Below are 20,593 nucleotides of genomic sequence, written 5' to 3' on the forward strand. Positions count from 1 at the left end.
AGCCCCAACGCCTTAAATCAATTAAGCTCAATCGCTATCTTCTAGTTCAGACCCAAGAGTAACTATGTAACAAGTTCTTGCGTTATGACCGGGTTTCCCGCAGACGCTACAGCACCGCTGCTTTGGTGCAGATCGACTTTCACCCCCAGAGTTTTCCTGCATTTCCTGTACTACCTGAGCATTTACCTCTCTCTAGGTTACGAGATCTTGTCCCTCGCCTAGAGTCATGCTTTGGCCTTTCCTGAGACGTGTTTTTTTCGCCCTACGACGCTTGCTAAGTATTGCATTCTCGTCTTCAAGGGCTTTCATCCTTGCCTCCATTAAGGTAAACTTATGCATAATCCCCTTTGCCCCCTTCGTGAACTGCTCAACTGCTTCAATAATTGACGTTGGAGAGCTTCCCTGGTGACGAGAGATTCGACCTTTAATAAAATCAGACTGTGAACGGGCTTCTATAGCTGTAGTAGGCGTTCGGGAAGTCCATAGCTCGGGTGACCTCCGAGGCGTCCCTGGGGGCGTTGGCGTCTTGAACTTTACATCGAGCTTAGATAAGACTGCTTCTGGGTCATAGGGTACAAGTCCTGCCCCTCTGAAGCCTCCCTGGATGTTTTTTTCCGTTATTGTCTGTTGGAATGCTGCTAAAAACGAGGGGAGGAAGTCCTCCTTGCTGATATGCGTTGTACCCGCCTTCATCTTGAGCTCGATTTGCCGACCGTATGCTTTCTTCAGCGGACCAAAACACCCAACATCGAGAGGCTGGAGTATATGAGACGAGTGAGGAGGCATACAGAGCGTAATAATCTTGCTGTCCTTGCAGTAGAGCTCGAATTCGACCGAGTGGTGACTTTCGTGGCCGTCGAGGACGAGGAGGCGATAATCGCCTTTTGTTCGCAACTTTGTATGCTGATCGAAATGCCGAATCCAATCTAGACCAATTTCATTTGTAGTCCAGCCGTTTAGGGACGTTATAATTCTCCAGTCGCGAGGAATCGCGTCGTCTTGGTACCAGGTCGAGAGGTGATATTTGCCGGCAAATACTACGAACGGCGGGACGTAAAATCCGGTCGCGCCGACGCCCTGGATGACCGTAACCCATTCCCGATTACCCGGTTGCTTCATCTTAACGTTCGAACGTCTTTGCGCGTTTGTAACGACCATCCCGGTCGCGATAACGCCCATCTGAAAGCCTGTCTCGTCGAAGTTGTAAATATCGGAGTCCGCGACACCGTATTTCGCAACTACGTTCCGCACAAGCCGAAACCACGCGTTTATCGCGTCGGGATCCTCGCACTGGGCTCTCTTATAGTCGTACTTGCGAAAGAAACGCGTCTGGAGCTCTGGTCGTCGTTTAACAAAGGTTGAGGCCCAGTTGATTCCGACACCTGGCCTGTCGCGCTTCGCGAGTAGTTGATTCGCCATTTCTCTAACCTCACTTAGCCGAGGAGGATATGCTCGCGCATCCAAGTCGAGAATGTATTCGACAATCTTCTCCTCTTCCAGCTTGGTTAATTTTGTAGAATTCGGAGGGCTTTCGCGTCGGGCAGGTACTCCCTTCTCTCGGCGTCGTAGGGTTGTTCGGGGGACGTTGAACATCTCGGCAGCGCGTCGGGTGCTTAAGTTTGGGTCGTTTTCCATTGCTTGGATAGCAAGGAACAATTGACTCTCTTTAGAAGGCGTCTCCATCTTTCGTGGTGGAATAAACGCGTGAAGAAGAGTTGGATTCGGTATAGTGAATGAAAGTGGGCCACTCGCCCGTATGGGCCACTCGCCCGTGGATTACGTTAGTCGCATTTTAATCTCACCCACCCCGGTCGTCGAATCTCGCCCACCCCGCTCGTGACTTCGAATCTTGCCCACCCCACCAGCGACCTCGAATTTCGCTCGCTTGGCCGCATTGGGCCTCTGTCTGGGAGCAGCAGGACTGAAATGATCGACGGCGGGCGAGCGGCAGTGGTGTCTCTTGCCATCCCAAATGGCACGGTCGGGCTTCGGAGCGGTTGAGTGGCCAAATCGCTCGGTTTCTTCGCCAGAAGTTAGTTCTTCCGAGGCCGGCCACGTGCCAGGATGCAGGCGATCCGGGTGACTTTGCCCAACGTCATTCGGGCGAGCCGCCTGATGTGCCACAACTCCACTCTCGAGTGCACGACTGTGCCACATGCTGCGGCTATATCCGAGCATGCGCGAAATACTGATCCAATGACCTTAGCCAAAATCATTTTGGTGGGATGGCTTGACTTGTTCTTCTCCACACCCCTGACGGGTATAAGCTGCCAGATCGCGTCCGTCATTGACCAGCTCTGTCTTTCCCATTTTCGCGGCAGCGTAGCTCTGATACACGACTGCTTTGTGGCGTAAACTATCCGGCGTTCATCTGTGAGCTGCACGCCATCACCGCCTGCAGAGTCAGTACGATCTATGGCTTACGGAGCGGGAGTTCCTGGCCTCAACAAGGCATTGAGGGAGGAAGACCTGGAGAAGAGCCGCAACATGTACAGTATCACAATCACCATGGAGTCGTCGACAACCGCAACTGACCTCCCTAGTTACAACCGACTTCCGGACGATTCGCAACAGCCCGAGATCCGCGAGTCACACATACACGACCTCGCCACGCTCTTCGTCCGGAACCGCGCCGACAGAGTTTTCGGCATACACCTGGCTCACGCACACTTCGCTGTCCCCGATAAAACAGTTCTGCTTGGAGTCAATCACGAGACGCCTCGCTGCCGCTGGGCCAACGCCACTGCGTTCCAGGCGATAGACCTCAACAACGTGCATGGGCATATATTTGTTCTCACCGACCACGGCTTCCACCCATACGAGTATCAGGCAAGGCCCATGCCAGATCTCTCACAAGTCGATGACCACTTCCTCGCCGAGCTTGCCGGTTTTCTGAACGCACACAACTTAACAACACTTGTCGGACTGCAAGTCATCGATCCATATCCCGGCCACATGTTTGAGCTCGTACTCCCGCAGGGAACTATCATGCTAGATGCTTCGAGCGTGGATGGGTGCGTCCCAACAAGGCAGACGGGCTGGAAGTTTGAAGTTGAGAATGGGGAGCCGCACGTATGTAAGTCAAATGAGACGCATGCTCGACATGCCAACGGGCATGACGTTTTCAACGCAGGCGCACCTCATCCAAAGCTTGAAGCTTTTGAGGATGTCAAACACGCGCTTGAACAGCAGAGAATTCTCCGTTTGTGTGGTGTAGTGTAGTCTAGTCAAAGTGATTAGTCCTGGTCACGTACCGTCCATTGGCTTGCTCCGTCTGGCTAACTCTTCGCCTATTTCTTCCGAAAGCCAAAGCGTGAGGAACGACCTTTTCGTCCCATCGTAGGCTTTGTAGTCCCCCGACGCCAGCGCTGCGCCCACCCCGCTGCGCGCCCACACGTGGCCCATGTCCTCGTCCCGCGTCCGGAACCGGAACGCCAGCTTGGCCAGGCTGCGCGGCAGGCTGTCGAGGAACCGCGGCCACGTGTTGACCTCGAGCCAGTCGATCAGCAGCTGCGGCTCGACCCGCAGGAACGTCAGGTGCTCCAGCTGCGCGAGGCATGTCAGCCGCCCCAGCGGGCCCAGCCGGTACCCGAGCTCCAGCGGGTCAAAGTCGGGCGCCGTGAAGCTCAGGCTCCGGAGCGTGTCGCGGCGCGAGAGGATAGCCATATTGTAGTCATCGTTGGTGGTGGCCGCCGCAGCCGCTGCAGCCGCGGATGGCGAGGCCGGCTGGGTGTGGCTGGCGTGTTGGGAGAGGTGCAGAGAGAGGGTGTCGAGACTCTTGGCGGCGCCGAGGAGCACAGTGGCCTCGCCGGGGTGGTCGAGGTTGATGAGGTTGAGCTCCTTGACCGTGGACACGATATCGGTCGCAGCTCGGCTGCTGATGACTGCGCGGAGGTACTGTACGGACAGGTCCAGGCGGTCAAGCCTGCCGGAGCAGGCTCTCAGGGTGGGCAGGATCGCGCCAAGGCTGTTGCCGATGGCTGGATCCATCTCGCGGATGCCTGGCTGGTCCGAGGCCGGGTCCTGCTGGAGCTGGAGGGTGGTGAGTCGCTGCAGCGGTTGCTGAGGATCGGTCTCGTGTGTGCTGTGTGTGCCGTTTGTGCCATTCAATGTCCCCTGAATGCTCAGCTTCTGCATCGCCTCGTCGAGGCTGCTGCTCGCGGCCTTGCTGACTGAGTCCTTGCCGAGTAATAAACGCTCGAGTGTGACGCCCAGGTTCCACAACGACACCTCTGAATCGGGTGGCGCGTGGACAAGCAGTCTCTGCAAGCGCGGGAGTAGGCACATGAGCAGAGCGACCAGCTTCTGGCTGACCCAGCGCTGGTCGTCTGCCACGCCCTTGCCCACGGTATTCCCGCTGCCAAACAGCTGCGCCGCTTCGAAGAATTGTCGGTGGTCCTCGTGGACTTGGTCGTGAGGCAGCAGGCTCTGTGCAGACTCCCACCAGCGCAGGTTTGTCGCCAGCTGGAGGGGCACAGCGAGGCTGACGACCAGGCGACCGAGCCGGGGGTTTTGCGAGACGGTCCGGAGCAGCCGTAGACACTGACGAGCACTCTGGTTCGACCCGTCCATAGGCAGCACGATGTTGGCGTAGAGGAGCGGCCTGGCGATGTCGAGCAGGCGGGGGCTGGTCAGGCACAGGGACCATAGGACCGACCGCCGGGCAGTGAAGCCGGGATCGGGCCTGGCGTGGCCGAACTCAAGGGGCCGCAGCTCGAAGAAGCGCAGGATGTTGAGCCACAGCTCGTATGGGAGGGTTGGGCCAGGGGCCGAGGTCGGAGCCGAGATCGAGGTCGAGGTCGACATGGAGGCCGTCGCCGAGGGACGCGGAGGGTGGCTTGTGGGCGGCATTATTGCTGGCGGAGAGCAGGAGTTGGCGGTTCGCGACCTGGTCCCTCAGGGCGAGGCGCAAACTTGTCACCTCGCGCGGTGTCAAATATGCAGAATGGCCGAGGGTGGGGGCTCGCTGTCGCGATGAATGACGTTTGGGCGGCAGAATGTTCTTCCAGTCGTCATGCCCCTCGTACTAGCAGGCGGTGAGGTGACTTTGGGGATGGGGGGAGAGATAACCACAACCCTCAGCATCCGCTCACTCAGCAGTCACCCGGCAATCACCTTCACTTTCCGTCTTTGACGAGCATATGTCTCCGTCGTGACATTCATATTGTCTCTGAACCATTCATGCTTCATCATGGAAGCAATAGCCACGCTACGACACCGCTCTTCAACACCCATGCTCCACACAACTCAACTGCCGAATGAGTCCCAGTCTCCTGTCTTTGAACTCGCTTCGGTCACCATTGACATGCTCCAGACAGGGTTACTGCCAGCTGACTCCTTCTCCCACCAGGCACAGCTGTTGTCATAACCTTCCATTCTGACAGTGCTTCCGCGCTCTCACCTCAGTTTTTCTGCACAGGAACCTTCATCACTCGGAAGAGGTCATGTCCCTGCTTGTCGAAGGAGCCGGCTCTTAGTTGTGCTCGCCGGCACCGGCCTTGGGCGACGGGGCCTCCCCCCTCTCCAGATCGACAGCAACCCCATTGCGGTCAGCCCGGACCTCGGGGTAGTCCGCGTACGCCGCACCGACCGCATCCACACCCGGCCCGAGCCTGATCCGCCCTGTGCTCCCGTCCTCCAGCCTGCTCGCCAGCCAGCTCGTGACGCTGAAGCCGATCTTGAGCACCGCATCCACCGCGAACACGATCCAGAACGTGAGCACCGACCAGCAGGCAATGACTCTACCGTGCTGCGGTGTTATGCACTCGTTCGCGAGGAACTGGATGGCGATGTAGATGCCCATTCCTACGAGGCCTACGATGAGGCTCGTAGAGAAGTCGCGGACTACCGTCGCCAACATGCCGAGCATGCCGCGGCTGATGATGAGCTCAAATACGAGCGAGATGACAAAGGCCGTGCTGTGGTATGGGTACTGCCATCGGTAGGAGTAGACGGACTGCAAGTTGAAGGCCACCGCGATAAGGAACATGGCAGCCGCAGCGAGGAAGAAGCCCACGCGGGCGCGCGTGGACGACGACGCCGAGGTCTTCGAGGCGAAGCGTCGGACCGAGCCCATCGCGCTGGCCATGGATCTCTGAAGCGGAGAGGGAGAGTCGTGGGGGTTGGCGAACGGAGTGGCCATGTTGTTGGCAACGGGGTGATGTTGGCCTGGTGATGTCGAGTGAGTTGCAACGCCTTGGTGACTATAGATGATGGATGTGGATATGTCACAGCTTGACGTTCGGAGAGAGTCTGTTGCGTTGCACAACGGCGAGCTACGGCGAGTTTATGAGCACGCAGAGCTGATCTTGGGACACCTGTATTGTTTGAGGCTCTTCAACGCATGAGACATGCCAAGACAGGACTGCCGACACAACAGCTGCTACCTGCACCACCCTCGACAGGGGCCTCCCCAGGCAGACGGATAAACAGCCAACCAGGGCACATTCCGTGCTTCCAAGGTTGGTATCAGGGTCAGGCCTCCGCGATCGTGAACCTTGTGACGGCTTGGATGGGGCGCGCTGCGGGGGTCGCTGTTTAGGCATCACTTTAAGGCCGCCCAGATTGGCAACACGTCCCGATGCGTCCTGATGGTGCCGCAGCTGTGTTATGCCTAGAGCGGGCATGGCGGCAGTGGCGTGCTTGTGTCAGTGGCTGAATTGCACGATGGCCTCGATGTGGGTTGGCCGCCTTTGTACTTGACTACATGCCACCGATCGCGAAACAAGCAAACTCGTGCTGAAGGTTGCAGATTCGACCATGTGGACAGCTGGGTTTTTCTGGCATTGCTGCTCCGGGCCAGCTCTGCCACGCTCGAGCTTCTGTGCCGCTGCATAGGGCGTCTTTCAGTCGAATCTGCATCTAGCAATCAGCTAGCTCTAATCCCCTGTTCAATCCTGTCAGGCACTCGTCGGTCCAGCCCCGAGAAGGATCGGTGCCTCGACGACCTTGGTATCTTCCTTCGTGATATGCCCAGGTCTGCATGTTTCAGTTGCTCGCGAGAATTTAGAGCTTGAATGCATCGACTCGGGTGCTAGGGGTACGTCTTCCGCCCCCTGACTATTGTACTATCGTTGATTTTGGCGGCGTGCAGCACTCCATGGACACCTGGGCAACTGGTAACCTTGAGGGCACTCGACAACCCTCGACCCACATAATCGAGCCACGACTGATATTATGCAAGGCGTGCACTCGAAACCTTGATGGCCCGTCTCGAAAATAATTACCTGTTGCATGAAATGTGGCAGAATGGTTGGAAAACTCATGTTCTTCAAATACCAGTACAGTCGCATTCGAAATCGGTGTCCGTGTAGGTCATGCAAAAATAGTTCTGCGCACGGGCACCCTGGTCTTGGCACTCCATATTAATCGGTGGAGAGGTGGATACCTCTGCAAGAAGGTGGGGGGTAATCGACAGCCAATTCGTGCTTCATAGTCAGTAATGGCCTGACGTAGCTCCTCGCTTATTGCATAGATGGAGGCATTACATTATGAGGAAAAACATGATGCTGCAACAAATAAAGGTTTTGCAACCAAACATTTCCACACGTATTTGATCCTGTCGGCTGGCCGAACTTGGAAGCTATCGCTTATACCGCGAGCTTCTACAATCTCTCAAGTGCTCATAGCCATATCAATCTCGACTTCGATCGGCCCTCTTTGTAGCGAAGACATAGCATACTTAGCTTTCCGATACTCTACTGAGACTCTGCTTGCTGAACTGCGTGGTGAACGAGTAACACATACTCGGTCGATGTGTTGGCAGGAAACGCGAGTTCGCAGTACCGTGACAATATGGGCTGTACAGTGTATGGGCTGCAAGGAGCGCTCGCAACAGCTAACTCTTCATCAATAGCGTTTGGCCTCCGCAGGGAAACAAAGCAGTTTTCGGCAAAAAGTGAATGAAGTCAGGATGCAGATGACGACACCGGACCTATAGTTGTTCACAGGATGGATTGCGGTCAGAGGGCCCTCCGTCCGTTTATACCCGAAACCGCACAGGGATCAACCATCGTCGAGCTTCACATATCGTCAAATTACCGGACTCCTTCGACGGAAGCCATGCTCAGCTGCTTAAGATTAGTGAGAATGGGACTGCGGGAGCTCCTGAGTGCTGGAACAGAAGCTAGATGACTCATCTATGTGTGGGTCCAATGCCTCATGTGGCTACCCTGTAGAGGCACAGTGGCTCTGTGCCTGGCCTCCGAGACATTGGCACGCCAGCAATCGAAGCCATATGATGGAGTATGAAGCCTTTGCTGCTGATTTGATGAAAGTTATTTCCAATGCCCGATGCCGTTCAGGACCTTTTTCAACGGCCTGAATGTTAAGAACTGGCAAGGGAGTGTCATCACGTGGCTGTGTTCGATTCGATACGCTGCACCCAAGACCTCACAAGTGGTGCGCATGCATGCTCGAGACAACCACTTTCACTTACAGACCACACCACGTCCGACGTTACGCTTCGACTTGCATAAGAGCTACAGTTAGTCCCATCGCAGTCACATACAAGTTAAGTGTCGTTGGCCACGTGAAGCCTCCCAGCACAGATAGGAAGATGTGGTGGGGATACCCTGCTAGCATTCCATACTCACGTACCTGGGCGTGGTCTTCATCTTCTTCTGCCTGCCCGAGATGAAGGGCCGCTCCCTCGAGAGCATGGACGACCTGTTCAAGAGGCCGCTATAGACCATATAGAGGCATGCTTATCCCACCGAGGAGGAGAAGGTCAGGCGTAACGTGCAGGATGACTTTTGTCATGGACCAGGGGGTAAAGGTACGGCCGACGACGGCTCATGTCGAGAAGGCTTGATTGTTATAACTCGGAAAGTCACAGGAGAAGAAGTCGCTTCTGACCGCACAGCTGTTGACTGAGATACGGATATGTAGCGTCCAAAAGAGTTATGCCATGGCTACCTAGAGAAAACAATGACGCACGATGGTCTTGCCCCCATCTCCATTGCCGTTGGGGACAGTAGTCGTCAGATCGTTTTCCAGCCACCATGATGCGCACCAAATTGTACGTCTTCTGCTGCTTGCTGTCTTCTTTGATCTGCAACAAGCATTAACACCTTCCAGCCGTCACCGTAGCCCTGTAAAATCGTATCAGCAAAGTCAGCAACACCACGAAAAGACAAGGGGCCAACTTACTTAACCCACCATCCCTCATTGACGCCCGTGCCACCACGCGTGCCGCTGTTGATAGGCACCTTAACGATCTCGTTGCAAAGCACCACCGAGAGTGTCGTCCCGATGGTGAAATCGTTGCGGAGCCAGAACTCGATCTTGTTGGTTCCATAAGGGGCGTTGTAGCAGCCGCGCTTGCTTTGGCCTACCACGAAGGCGCCACTGCCGTCCGAGCTGGCGTTGCCGTCGCACCACTTGGTGACGCTGCCGAGCGCCTCTGGCTTGTTGTCACCCCACAGCTTGTCGCTGCTCGAGCTCGAGCACGTGGCCTGCGTGGTCGGCTTGAAGCCGATTGTGCGCACGCACACGTTGGCGTTGGCCCACAGCGTCGTGCAGGCCGTCGTCAGGGACTTGTTCCACGAGATGAAGCGGGCCACGGTGATGCCGTTGCGTGCCGCTATGCTGGCGCAGGTGTCGCCGGTCGTGATCAGGTGGAATTTGTCACAGTTGGGCACCATCGAGGGCTGGGTCGGGAGGGGCGTGTTGATGCCGTTGCCAGTCGTGGTAGTAGGCCGCGTCGTGGTTGTCGGCCATGTGGTTGTGGTGGGCGGCCTGGTTGTCGAAGGCTGACCGATGACGTGGACGCAGACCCAATACTGAGCCCAGATGTCCGTGCAGCCCGCGTTGAGCTTGTTCCAGGTGATGAGCTGCTACAACGTGATGCCCTTGGCTGCCGCAATATCGGTCCAGGTGTCGCCACTCTCGACAAGGTAGAAGCCGTTGCAGTTAGTCACCATATCGGGTTTTATAGGGACGGGCGTCTCGATGCCGTTCGAGGGCGTCGTTTGGGCGGAAGTCCTAGACGAGGTCGAGGTTTGAGCTGTAGTGGACGGGGCAGTAGAGGTGGTTCTCACGCTCGTCGAAGACGGCGCGGGCGGGGCAGAGATGGGCGCTTCGATACAGTAGGAGCGCCCAACAATAAAGTTGCCACAGCCCGAAGTAAGAGATGGGTTCTGCTGCCTTGTTAGCTGCCATTTCGGTCCATATGACATGAGTCAGGAAGCACTGAAGTAGACGCACCCAGAACATGAAGTCTGCCAAGGGAACTCCCCAGTTGCGCAGCAGATTAGTGCAGGTGGTTGAGCTGTCATTGTCATACCACCAGGTACACTCCGGAATGGTATTCTCATCATAAGGCATCTTCGGCTCGTCCAACAATAGCTGCATTGAGGTAGATGCAGACTGCTTCCTGAAAAGGGGCTTGGCCAGGGCATGTAAGGAGGCGAGCGATAACAAGAGGCTGGCCGGCAGCGACCGTTGGCTAAACTGAGAATGCAACATGCTTCCGACCGTGCGACAGAATGGAGGCTTAGAGCTGGTTGTGAATCACCGCAACTCAAGACTATTATGCGCACGACTTATTATCAAGACTTTATATACACAGGCCGACAATCATACCACGATATCAAGGACAGCCACCTTGTCGGATCCGCAAATTGCCGTCTCTGACTTTCCCTCATTATGCAGCCTGCGGGTGTCAGTTCAACTCGGACACCACGCACGCATATCTCTTGGCATCGTATGATCCCGTCTGTGCTGATGCCCGGCGTGAACGGAGATAATCGTCCAAGATCAGTCTAGATACCACGAGGTTGACAGAACTCAGTCTGTAAGCATCTGGCTCCGTACTCAATAGTGGGGTGTGAGGTCTAAACCCCGGTCACTCACCTAAGCCTGACAAGAACCCTGCAGCGTTTACAGTGAGACACAGTGCCAGACTGCGGTCAGCGCAGCGAGCCCTGGCATTCCAATATGCCGAGTTGGGACAAGAGTCCTTTTGCGAATTTTGCGAGCGATTCTGACAGATCCTCTGGTAGAATTTCGGGGCTTACCAAGTCCGGGTGCTGCAATGGGGTCTCGTATTCAATATCGATGGATGAGCGGGTTGGACCCCTACTTTCCCCAATCAGATACTATCGTCTGCCTCCCGGGGCTTACCAGCTCCGTGTGCTGTAGGGCGGTCATGTATAAGTTCGTCTCGTGAGCATGCTTATAAGCTTCTGGATCGAGTATGTGCTTCTGTACTGTTCCTTGACCGAGGGGCGTGGACTGATTGAGTGGTCCGAGACCACAGTTCCAACTGCCCTGCAATTGAACGTGACATGCAGGAAACAGGGGCAGCGATTGCCAGGGAGCGATGCAAGGTCATACGCCGCTTAGTCATTAGGGACAGGGACAGGCGCCCTTTTGGAGTTCTGACTGTAGGAAGGATCCTCAAAATGACAAGCCCCTGTCCGCCAGCTGCTGACCTGACCGAGCTGCCCATGCACTGTGTGGTATGCATGCAAGGACATCTAGATTGACTCTCCGCGATAGCACACCGTGATTTCCCGAGATGCGGTCGTCTATACATTGTAAGTGTGTATACGCTGTTCTCGGAGCCGGATCTGGCGGATTTTATCCTTGTTCGCCGCGGAGAAACAGCATTTCGGCCTTCGCGGCCAGCTAGATCCAAGTCAGATGCCAAGTTTTGCCGATTCTCGAGCGGCACATAGGCGGCCTAGCATGATTGAAAGATACTTACGGAACTTTAGTATTTGGTCGAAGTGGCCTGTTAACCATGTTACATATAAGGGTAGGTCAGATCGCCCTCACTCTGGTCGCCTGTCATGGGAGCTGCTTAAGTCCCATCCACTAGCTTGCTTCACAGGACACGACGTCCAACAAGTCTGACTTTCCAGCCATGATGAAGCCAGGCATGAGCCTGATCCGATACACTTCGGGGATCCTCTTCATCTACTACACTCTTTGTTCTGCCTAAAGTTCTGTCAAGAACGAGCGTGCCCACTTCCCCACATACTTTCACCCAGAGAAGCTATCCGAAAATCGCTGCCCAGCTTCGTGTTCCGATGCCGGCCCGACAAGCTTCTCCTGGTCCCGAGTCTTTAGCCTCGATGAGCTAGACAATTGTGATAACACGGTTGTCTTTGAGACTATGCTGCGCTTTCCGGTCGACTCCCCCGACAGACAGACTTTGCTCAAGGCCTGTACGGCGTCTACTTCCGATCTGCGATTCGATCCTAGCGCATACGGCGAACCTGCACTCAGTGGGGCTGACGTCGTAAAGTCGACTGTGGATGTCGAGGTCGGATGGAATGACCGCACGCCCTCCTCGCCGCCGTCTGTCAACTAAGTCGTCGAGGCGGTCCACAAGCTCCAAGCCCTGGTTACCCGCGACCCCAACAACAGGTTGCGAGCCACTTTCGCCAAGTCCGGCAAGGCGGTCGTCGGACTCTATGCCGGTGGCGAGATTCATCGCTCGTCCTCGATTGCGCTTCTTGGCGACTATATCGATCGCATGAGCCGCGGCGATGCAGCATTAGGCGCTGGGCCGTCCCGCCAAATCACCCAGATCTGCGGACCAACGGGCTCCCGGTCAGCGACACATGTCTTTGGGCTCGTCTCAGATGCTGAAGGCGACCTGGACGCAGTCCACGATATAGTCAAGGGTTGGGCTGACGGCGACTGTGTCGATCGCCTGGAACACGGTGACATTTTGAGGGACCAGTCGATCAGCCTCATTTCAGCGGTCCCGCTCACAGCTGAATCTACCATTGGCGGAGGATTCAACTCGTCATCTTCCATGGCTAGCAACAGCTCTTGTCATTGTGAGAAGCCATCCCCGGCGCTTCCTCAACCAGCAGGAAGTTCAGAAGCCACGCCAGCGGACGAGAAGTGATGGTACATGTCGAGTAGCCATGGTCGGCTTTGGCGACAGCTGTTGGTCAATCGCCGAAGAGAAATGCGGCATTTCGCTCAGCGCTCTCTACGAGTACAACAACATCGACGCTACCTATTGTGGCAACATGGTCGCGGGGGAAGAGCTTTGCTGCTCCGAAGGAAACGCCGCAGCCGGCCTCACAAGTAAGTCCCTACTTCCTGGTGTACTTGCCACAGGCCTTGAATGAACCAAGATTTACACAAGACCACGTTCTAACGAGAAAGTGCTGGTAGCCATGGCCGAGGATGACGATTTCGAATGCAAATACACCATCATCGAGCCTAATGACCTCTGCGCGGCAATCGCCACACGCTGTAACATCCCGGTCAAGAAGCTCGTCGAGTGGAACGGCGGTGACGACAAGATCTGCAACAAGCTCATGCCGAAATAGCCAATGTGCTGCTCACTAGGGAAGAAACCCGACCTGCGCCCACAGCCACAGGCCAACGGAGATTGTGCCGTCTACGAGATCCAGCCCGACGATGGCTGCTGGCTGATCGCAGACAGATTCTATCTCAGCGAGGCAGAGATTCAGAAGATGAACGTCGGCAGAACCTGGGGCTGGCATGGGTGCGGTAGGCTCTTCAGGGATCAAAAGATCTGTGTCAGCGCCGGCAGGCCTCCGATGCCTGCACAGCTTGAGGACGTCACCTGTGGTCCCCAAGTCAAGGGCACGGTCAGACCAGCGGACCCCCAGACTGAGATGGCTGATTTGAATCCGTGTCCACTCAATGTGTGCTGCTCAGGATGGGGCTACTGCGGACTCGTAAGTGCTTATCTAGTGAAGATCTAACACTTCGCAAAGACCTCAGCGCTGACTTGTCCATTGCTTATCATTCATCACAGACTGAAGAATTTTGTACCGACACTAGCATCGACAACACCCCCGGAACAGCCCGGCCTAACACGAATGGCTGCATTTCTAACTGTGGCAAAATCAAGATCACCAATAACGATGTGGCACCGACGGAATTTATCCGCATCGGCTACTTTGAAAGCTGGAACCGGGAACGAAGATGTCTGCACATGGACGTGACGGATATCAAGAGTCCAATCACGCACATCCATTTCGCGTTCGGCGATATCAGCAACAAATTCGTGCCTAGCGTGGATCTGGATCCTGATGTACAGGAACAGTGGCAGAAATTCCTTGGCATCAGGGACAAGAAGAGGATCATCTCCTTTGGGGGCTGGGCGTCTTCCAACGAGCCAGTGAGTCGTAGAAGCCTCATCTTTATAGTCTGACAGTAACTTACTGACATATTACAAGGGAACCTCGCACATCCTACGTCAAGGTGTCAAGCCACTCAATCGACAGACCCTTGCAGATAATATCATCAAGTTCGTCGTCGAGAACAACCTTGATGGCGTAGACTTTGACTGGGAGTATCCCGGAGCTTACGACATTGACGGATCTGACATGGGAACGGCCGAAGACGGTGCAAACTACTTGAGGTTCCTAACACTTATCCGGAATGGCTTGCCGCTAGACAAGTCTCTCGCTATAGCGGCTCCAGCGTCTTACTGGTACCTTCGACACTTCTTGATATCCGGAACTTCCAAGATTGTGGACTACATCGTGTACATGACCTACGACTTTCATGGCCGATGGGACGTAGGCAGCAAGTGGACAAGGTAAGACGCCTCAAGGACTCCCTTCACAGATAACGCTCTGGGTTTCGTGTGGCTAACCTCGATATCGTTCGCAGTCCTGGTTGTGACAACGGTGACTGCCTGAGATCTCACGTCAACATCACAGAGACCTTGGACGCGCTCACTATGATCACCAGGGCCGGTGCTCCGGCGCATAAGGTCGTAGTAGGCATAACCAGCTACGGCCGTAGCTTCAAGATGGCCGACCCAAATTGCTCGGGACCCACGTGCAAGTATCTGGGGACTCGAAGCGACTCGCCTGCCCAGAAAGGCAAATGCACAAATACTGGCGGCTACCTTGCCAATGGCGAGATCGACGACATCAGAAAAGGCGACGAGCCATTTTGAGAGCTGTACGACGGCGGCTCCGACTCGGATATCATCATATACAATGACGTCGAATGGGTTGGCTACATGAACGACAGGACCAAGGATCGTCGCATCAAACAATACAAGAGCCTGAACTTTGGCGGCGCAACCGACTGGGCGGTCGACTTGGCTGGAGGCACTGGCACGGGAGACCGCGGCAACGTTGTCTACATTGGGCCTGAGGTGTATACCCAGCATTCCATGGGATGTACAGCCCCTTGCACGATTGTGCTTCCCCCAAGCCCCTTGCCCGCTCCCGAAACCGTCTCCATCCCGCCATACACGACGTCGCTGCAGGTCGGCTCTACTAAAACCACGATTACCATCAGGCCATCGCCGTAGACCATCTCGGAAGTCCCGTTCTACAATGTCATCATCAGTTCTAGTGCCGGCACCAGGGCAGTGGTCCAGCCGTATCCCAGCGTCACACTTGCCCCAGTTCCTGTACCAGTGAGCTGGGTGAGCAACGGTGTAACCAAGACCTCCACGAGGACGGTGATTCTCCCTCCGTGGCCGCAGATTACCAAAGGCCCTCCAGAGAAATGGGAAGGTACAGGTCCACCGACAAACATCCCAACGTCTACGGGCGACGGTATTCCTCTGCCACCAGCGCCGACACTGACGGGGCCAATGCCAACCTGGACGGATTGGTACAAGATCCCAGCAGCCTTTGAGCCTGTCACCAATCAGCCCGATGGCAATGGCGACCAGGACGGAGGTAATGGCGGTGATGACGGTGAGGGCGACGATGACGACGACGACGATGACGACGAGGATGACGATGATGGGGGTTTCGCCGTCCTTCCGTGCGACTTCTGGTTCTTCTTTGTAAGCATATCTCTACTCACACGGAAATCGGTCCACCACAACGTGTCTGACCGCCATCTTCAACCAGTCATGCATACGTCTAGGAAACACCGACATCAAAGGTTGGAGATAGAAGATCCCCGAAGGAATCATCGGCCCGTAAGTCCTTCCAAGCTCACGCGAAACCACTGTGACATTAAGACTTGGCGCCTCTCAGCGCCCATACACATCTCCGGGTCGACCAATTTGAGATGGTCGCAGTTGGGAGAAAGAGTCTAACAATAACGCATCATAGAGGAGGGCCGCCTCCCGACTTGATTCCGCTTCCACCAGGCTGGCGATGGAAGGGACGCTTGCCACCTTGGCCAAGAATCACGTGAGTTTTCCTCCTTGCAGACGCGTCTCCTGTTGCCACAGTCCGACCAAATGCTCACTCGAAACAGAATTGGGCCAGGATCGAAGCCCACAGGGATACCAGACAAGCCGCAGCGCTGCGAGACCAAGACGGCATCTCTGTGCTCTACCAGAACGGAGTATGACCTCGAGGACAGGGGGAGCACGGCGGTAACGACGTCGTCGCGCACAACGGAAACCTGCACGACAGTCCGTGGGTGTGCTGTAAGCGACTATGACGAGTCGACAGAGACAGACGACGCGTCCTGCCGCATTGACAAGAGGACCGAGCCGGCGGGATTTCCGCGAGCGGCGACAGCGACAGCGACAGCGACAGCGACAGCGACAGCGACAGCGACAGCGACAGCGACAGCGACAGCGACAGCGACAGCGACAGCGACAGCGGGAGGTCCGGCAGCGTCGAGCACTGGAGGCGGACAACCAGCAGAAGTCGGCAAAGCCGAGGAGCAATCGATAACGATCCCTCACTACGAAGAGACGTTTGTGGACCTCCATCAGAGAGCCAACGAGGACGACGAGCTGTCATGGAACGACGATGCAAGAATCGCCCAGACCTGGGAGTGCGCGAGGAACACCGTCTTTCTCATTCAGAAGACTTTCGATAATGCCACTCCCCTCAACCAGAAACTGGCGGATCGCTTGCTGAAGCTGGGTCAGGCACAGTCGCGGACCGTGGCGTCACGAGTGCAGACCACAGCGCCAAAAGACTGTGTTCTGGCACATTACAGATCTTCCGGTGCCTCTTCAGGCCAAGATCCAACAGATGAAGGCGGTAAGTCACTATTCCACGCCCAAGTCATGATTACACGTGCATCGCAAGGCACGGTTGTTGGCCAAAGGTTGCATGGCTAACTAATCGTGGCTAGGTTTCGGTGATTTACGACCCCAGCTACAACCAAGCGAGTCTGACCCCAGGTGAAGACAGCTCTATAGCAGAGTTAGCAGGGTCAAGGACGACGAACGAGACTGAGCACGATCACGATGCTGCGTTTACCGAGGTCGACTCGAGTCGGCGAAAGAATGTCGATCTGCACATGACAGAGCCAGAGACTCCCTCTCTGCTTAAGAGAGGAGACCGCGAGTCTAACGACTGGTCCATCTCGCAGATTTCTGCGCCGTTTCGAGCGAATGACTGGGCCACCGACACCCGGTTTACCACAAATTCCGGGGCGTCTTTCGATAATCTACTGCACAAATACTACTTCGACAACATGGCCGGCCTGGGACAATATATCTACGTGGTTGAGGAATGCTTCGCCACGTATATTAAAGAGTTCGAAGGAGCGGATATCAAGCCGACAATACTGTTGCCCACCTATGGAGATGGGGATTCAAGAAGTTGCAGTCATGGCACGATGGTCGCGGCTCTCGCGGTCGGCAAAAACCTTGGCGTCGCTCATCGCGCAAGCCTAGTGCCGGTGCAACTGGGAAACATGGCCGGGAAAAGCCTGATCGAGCGCCAGATCCACGCTTTGACGCTTGTTCTGGACGACATACTGGGCAAACGGGGAGACGGAATCAACAAGCAAGGTAAAGCGGTCATCAATTTTTCCACAAAGATTTATGCGGGTAGTTTCGACCCTGCTCAGATGAATTCTCTTGGTAAGTAACGATTCCCCTTCTATGCACGCCCGAAAGGTCTACTCGGCGCCCCTGCGTTCATCCAAAACAGACAATACGTTTAGTACCTGACTAATGCGAGCATTTGGCCCATCTTTCCGCTGAACCCAGAAAATATCATTCGTGCCATCATAGATGCAGGTGGAGTCATCGTCGCATCCTCCGGCAACGGGAACATATTGCACAAGCGCCTCAACCAACGCACAAACTGCGATCAATCGTCGCCAGTGCGGCTGATGGGTCAAACGGACCTGGCGCGCTCCACCTTTGTGGTCGGAGCCACAGACGGGAACGGGAGGCTGTTAAGGGATAGTGAGCGCTTCCGTGACGGCAACATCTACCGCATTACCTGGGCGCCAGGCGAGGAGGTCCGCGTTCCGTTTGGGGACCCGTACTTGTTCAGTTCAGGAACTTCACTCGCAGCGCCGAAAGTCGCGGGCCTCGTCGCCTATCTTCGCGGGTTGCCATCGGCTTGGAAGACTGACCTTGAGAAGCCCGCAAACGTCAAAAAGCTTGTCCAGGCCCTGACGCGCACCCTCTTCATCAAAGACGGGCCCTGGAAACATCTCTACCAGAACATACCCGACAAAGACCTCGACAAGGAGAAACCCTGGGTGCCCTTTATATGGAACGGTCAGGTCTTCGACAAATGCCTGCTTAAAGGTTGGGAAACGCTGAAGTTCAAGGACCTGCTTGTTTGCCCTCGCTTGCCGGCAAGACTCGACGACCTCCCACAGTGGTCGCCTGGAGCAGGCAGCCCCCCCGAAGGACCGGCCACGGGCGGTGACATCGGCGGTATCCCCATGCCCGGGCCCATCACGTGGCAGCCGGGGCCGGCCCAGCCGACTTGTGATGCCGCCGAAAGATCGACCCGGTGCGGCCGGCTCTGCACCGGTAGCTACTACTGCGGCCAGCTGCCCACGGGCACCCCTCCAGATTTCAGCGAGCCTGCTCCGCCACCGCCCACCTTCTACCTCATCTCCACGGAGTTTGTCAGCCTTTCCACTGGGGGTAGGTACCCGTCTGCGATCAAAGTGTCTGATTGGTCCAACTGTGAAGTGCGAGGTGACTTCTTCGGCTACATCACGAGGATGAAACTGGACTACCCCTGGTCCGATCAGGAACTGAAGGGCGAGCTGTTGTGTGGTGCGAAGCTGCGCTATAAGCGCAATGGGTTAGGCGACTACGCAGTGTTGGACCAAGACTCGGGCCGGCAGGTCGGCACCTGCACCAAAGCCCCAGCGGCTTCCAAGGTCTGCACCTCGGAGTACAGCCGATCCACCGACAGGCGGGTGTACGAGTGCACTGGTGCTTGTTGAGCAGGGCTAGCAAGATGGAGGAATAATAGGAGTGAAACTACGTGCGACGGACAGGTACTGTAAACAGCCTCGCAAGTAGTGATGATCGCTATCATGTTCATGGACTCTCTAGCAGCATTCAGGTCCCGTCGGCGCTATGAGTCCTGAGAGGGAGCTGGCCTAAATACATCAAGCCCATTTAACCACATCAGCGGCCAGCGTGACCAGCAGACCGAACGAATCCGGTAGGTGCTCAGTGATGGCCGAGGCAGGACCTACTGTAGTACTTCTAGGGAGTGTTATCAACGCTACACTGTACTAGCAGTCTCCAAGCCTGGACCTCCTCTAATCATCGCTAACGAAGGTATTACGCTACCTCTTAGCTAGTGCCTGGATTCGCTGTTAGTGCGGGGTCGCCTCCCGAGTAGTATATCCTAGTACGACGTCTCCTACGCCGATAATGGCTCTTACGCTATACTGTATACGTAAGCTAGGGGTAGTTCCCTACGCTATAAGCGCTATAGCGGTAGAATATAGTTATTTTTAGATATAGGCCACTATATCGGATACGGAGGTAGGGACCGTTATATTCGGAAACGGTTAGTCCCGCCCCTCTAGTATACTAGGCATTTAAGGTCAGTGTCACAAGCTACCCAGGCGGCGGCCCAACCGGTCAGGCAGACGGCAGAAGGGAGAGCTCCCAGAGTCACAACGGAACGAGGTCGGATCAAGGCCGGAACACCCTCGTGAAGAATGGACAGATACAGACAAGTCGTATTCAGGTACAGGACCAATACCTAGAGTAACCGTATAGACAGGATGAAGATAGAGACTAATCCTTACCCTTCCTTCCTCACTGGAATCTCCTTCCTAAGGGTTACCCTCTATATAGAGGAAGGAGGGCGGAGAGGGCGCGGAGCGCCCACGAAAAGGCCTCGCCACGCAATCCTTGGGCTGCCACATTTACAGTTGGAGTCGCATCCTCCCAAACGTTGGAGAACCTCCAGTCAGGCCCCGGACCCTGTCCGGTCAGACCCCGGATTAAGGTCGGCCCGCTTACGGGAATATCCCGCCTTACTGCATACTGGGTCCCGTAGTCCTGATCCTGACGTCGGCCCTGGAGTCTCCAGGCCCACGTGTGACATTATTAAGCGAAACGGCGCCGAGGATCGGGTCTTAAACTAGCGTTATAACCCTCCTTAGCCTAGGGCATATATATTAATACTCCTCTATATACGGCGCGTCGTGCTCGTGTCTATAATAGCCTCTTTTACAGATCTATTTAAAGCAGTACGTAAGAGGCCGATATCGCTATACGTAGAGGTGATACCGCCCGTTAGTCTGATACCGCTGTCTAACAGCGAGAGGAAGTAACAGGTGCCCGAATACTGTGAGGACATACGAACGCCGACTCCTGGCAACAATAGCTAAGCTCTCCGAGTTGCCGCATAGTAGACAGCATGAGCAGCGCAGGGTATACCTTGGAATAAGGGCTGAAGATAAGTCACTATTCGCGCGATCTCGA

The 20,593-nt window shown here is 55.5% G+C and overlaps 5 protein-coding genes across 5 annotated transcripts; 2 read left to right on the top strand and 3 right to left on the bottom strand.

The window, feature by feature from the left end:
* Positions 1-2,415: 2,415 nt before the first annotated feature.
* On the top strand, positions 2,416-3,222 carry B0I36DRAFT_254218 (uncharacterized protein; the record flags this gene model as incomplete). The annotated part of the gene is made up of 2 exons (XM_046150805.1): positions 2,416-2,489; positions 2,544-3,222. The coding sequence occupies 2 exons, from the start codon at positions 2,416-2,418 to the stop codon at positions 3,220-3,222; spliced, it is 753 nt and encodes a 250-aa protein (XP_046006019.1).
* Positions 3,223-3,246: 24 nt separating this feature from the next.
* On the bottom strand, positions 3,247-4,851 carry B0I36DRAFT_368932 (uncharacterized protein; the record flags this gene model as incomplete). Its single annotated transcript, XM_046159689.1, has 1 exon — positions 3,247-4,851. One exon carries the CDS (start codon positions 4,849-4,851, stop codon positions 3,247-3,249), a length of 1,605 nt encoding a protein of 534 aa, XP_046006020.1.
* Positions 4,852-5,473: 622 nt separating this feature from the next.
* B0I36DRAFT_368933 (uncharacterized protein) lies at positions 5,474-6,142 on the bottom strand (the record flags this gene model as incomplete). Its single annotated transcript, XM_046159690.1, has 1 exon — positions 5,474-6,142. The coding sequence occupies one exon, from the start codon at positions 6,140-6,142 to the stop codon at positions 5,474-5,476; it is 669 nt and encodes a 222-aa protein (XP_046006021.1).
* A 2,922-nt stretch (positions 6,143-9,064) lies between these two features.
* On the bottom strand, positions 9,065-10,326 carry B0I36DRAFT_368934 (uncharacterized protein; the record flags this gene model as incomplete). The annotated part of the gene is made up of 4 exons (XM_046159691.1): positions 9,065-9,092; positions 9,151-9,836; positions 9,894-10,139; positions 10,207-10,326. 4 exons carry the CDS (start codon positions 10,324-10,326, stop codon positions 9,065-9,067), a joined length of 1,080 nt encoding a protein of 359 aa, XP_046006022.1.
* Positions 10,327-11,405: 1,079 nt separating this feature from the next.
* On the top strand, positions 11,406-19,423 carry B0I36DRAFT_396777 (uncharacterized protein; the record flags this gene model as incomplete). The annotated part of the gene is made up of 16 exons (XM_046161561.1): positions 11,406-11,462; positions 11,503-11,540; positions 11,950-12,271; positions 12,329-12,794; positions 12,883-13,050; positions 13,318-13,673; positions 13,754-14,119; positions 14,178-14,542; positions 14,617-14,725; positions 14,912-15,226; positions 15,272-15,757; positions 16,032-16,112; positions 16,154-16,802; positions 16,879-16,922; positions 17,017-17,752; positions 17,906-19,423. The coding sequence occupies 16 exons, from the start codon at positions 11,406-11,408 to the stop codon at positions 19,087-19,089; spliced, it is 5,742 nt and encodes a 1,913-aa protein (XP_046006023.1). The 3' UTR covers positions 19,090-19,423.
* Between the last annotated feature and the right edge of the window lie 1,170 nt (positions 19,424-20,593).

This window comes from Microdochium trichocladiopsis, assembly GCF_020744255.1.
Source record: "Microdochium trichocladiopsis strain MPI-CAGE-CH-0230 chromosome Unknown B0I36scaffold_12, whole genome shotgun sequence".
Lineage (NCBI taxonomy): Eukaryota > Fungi > Ascomycota > Sordariomycetes > Xylariales > Microdochiaceae > Microdochium > Microdochium trichocladiopsis.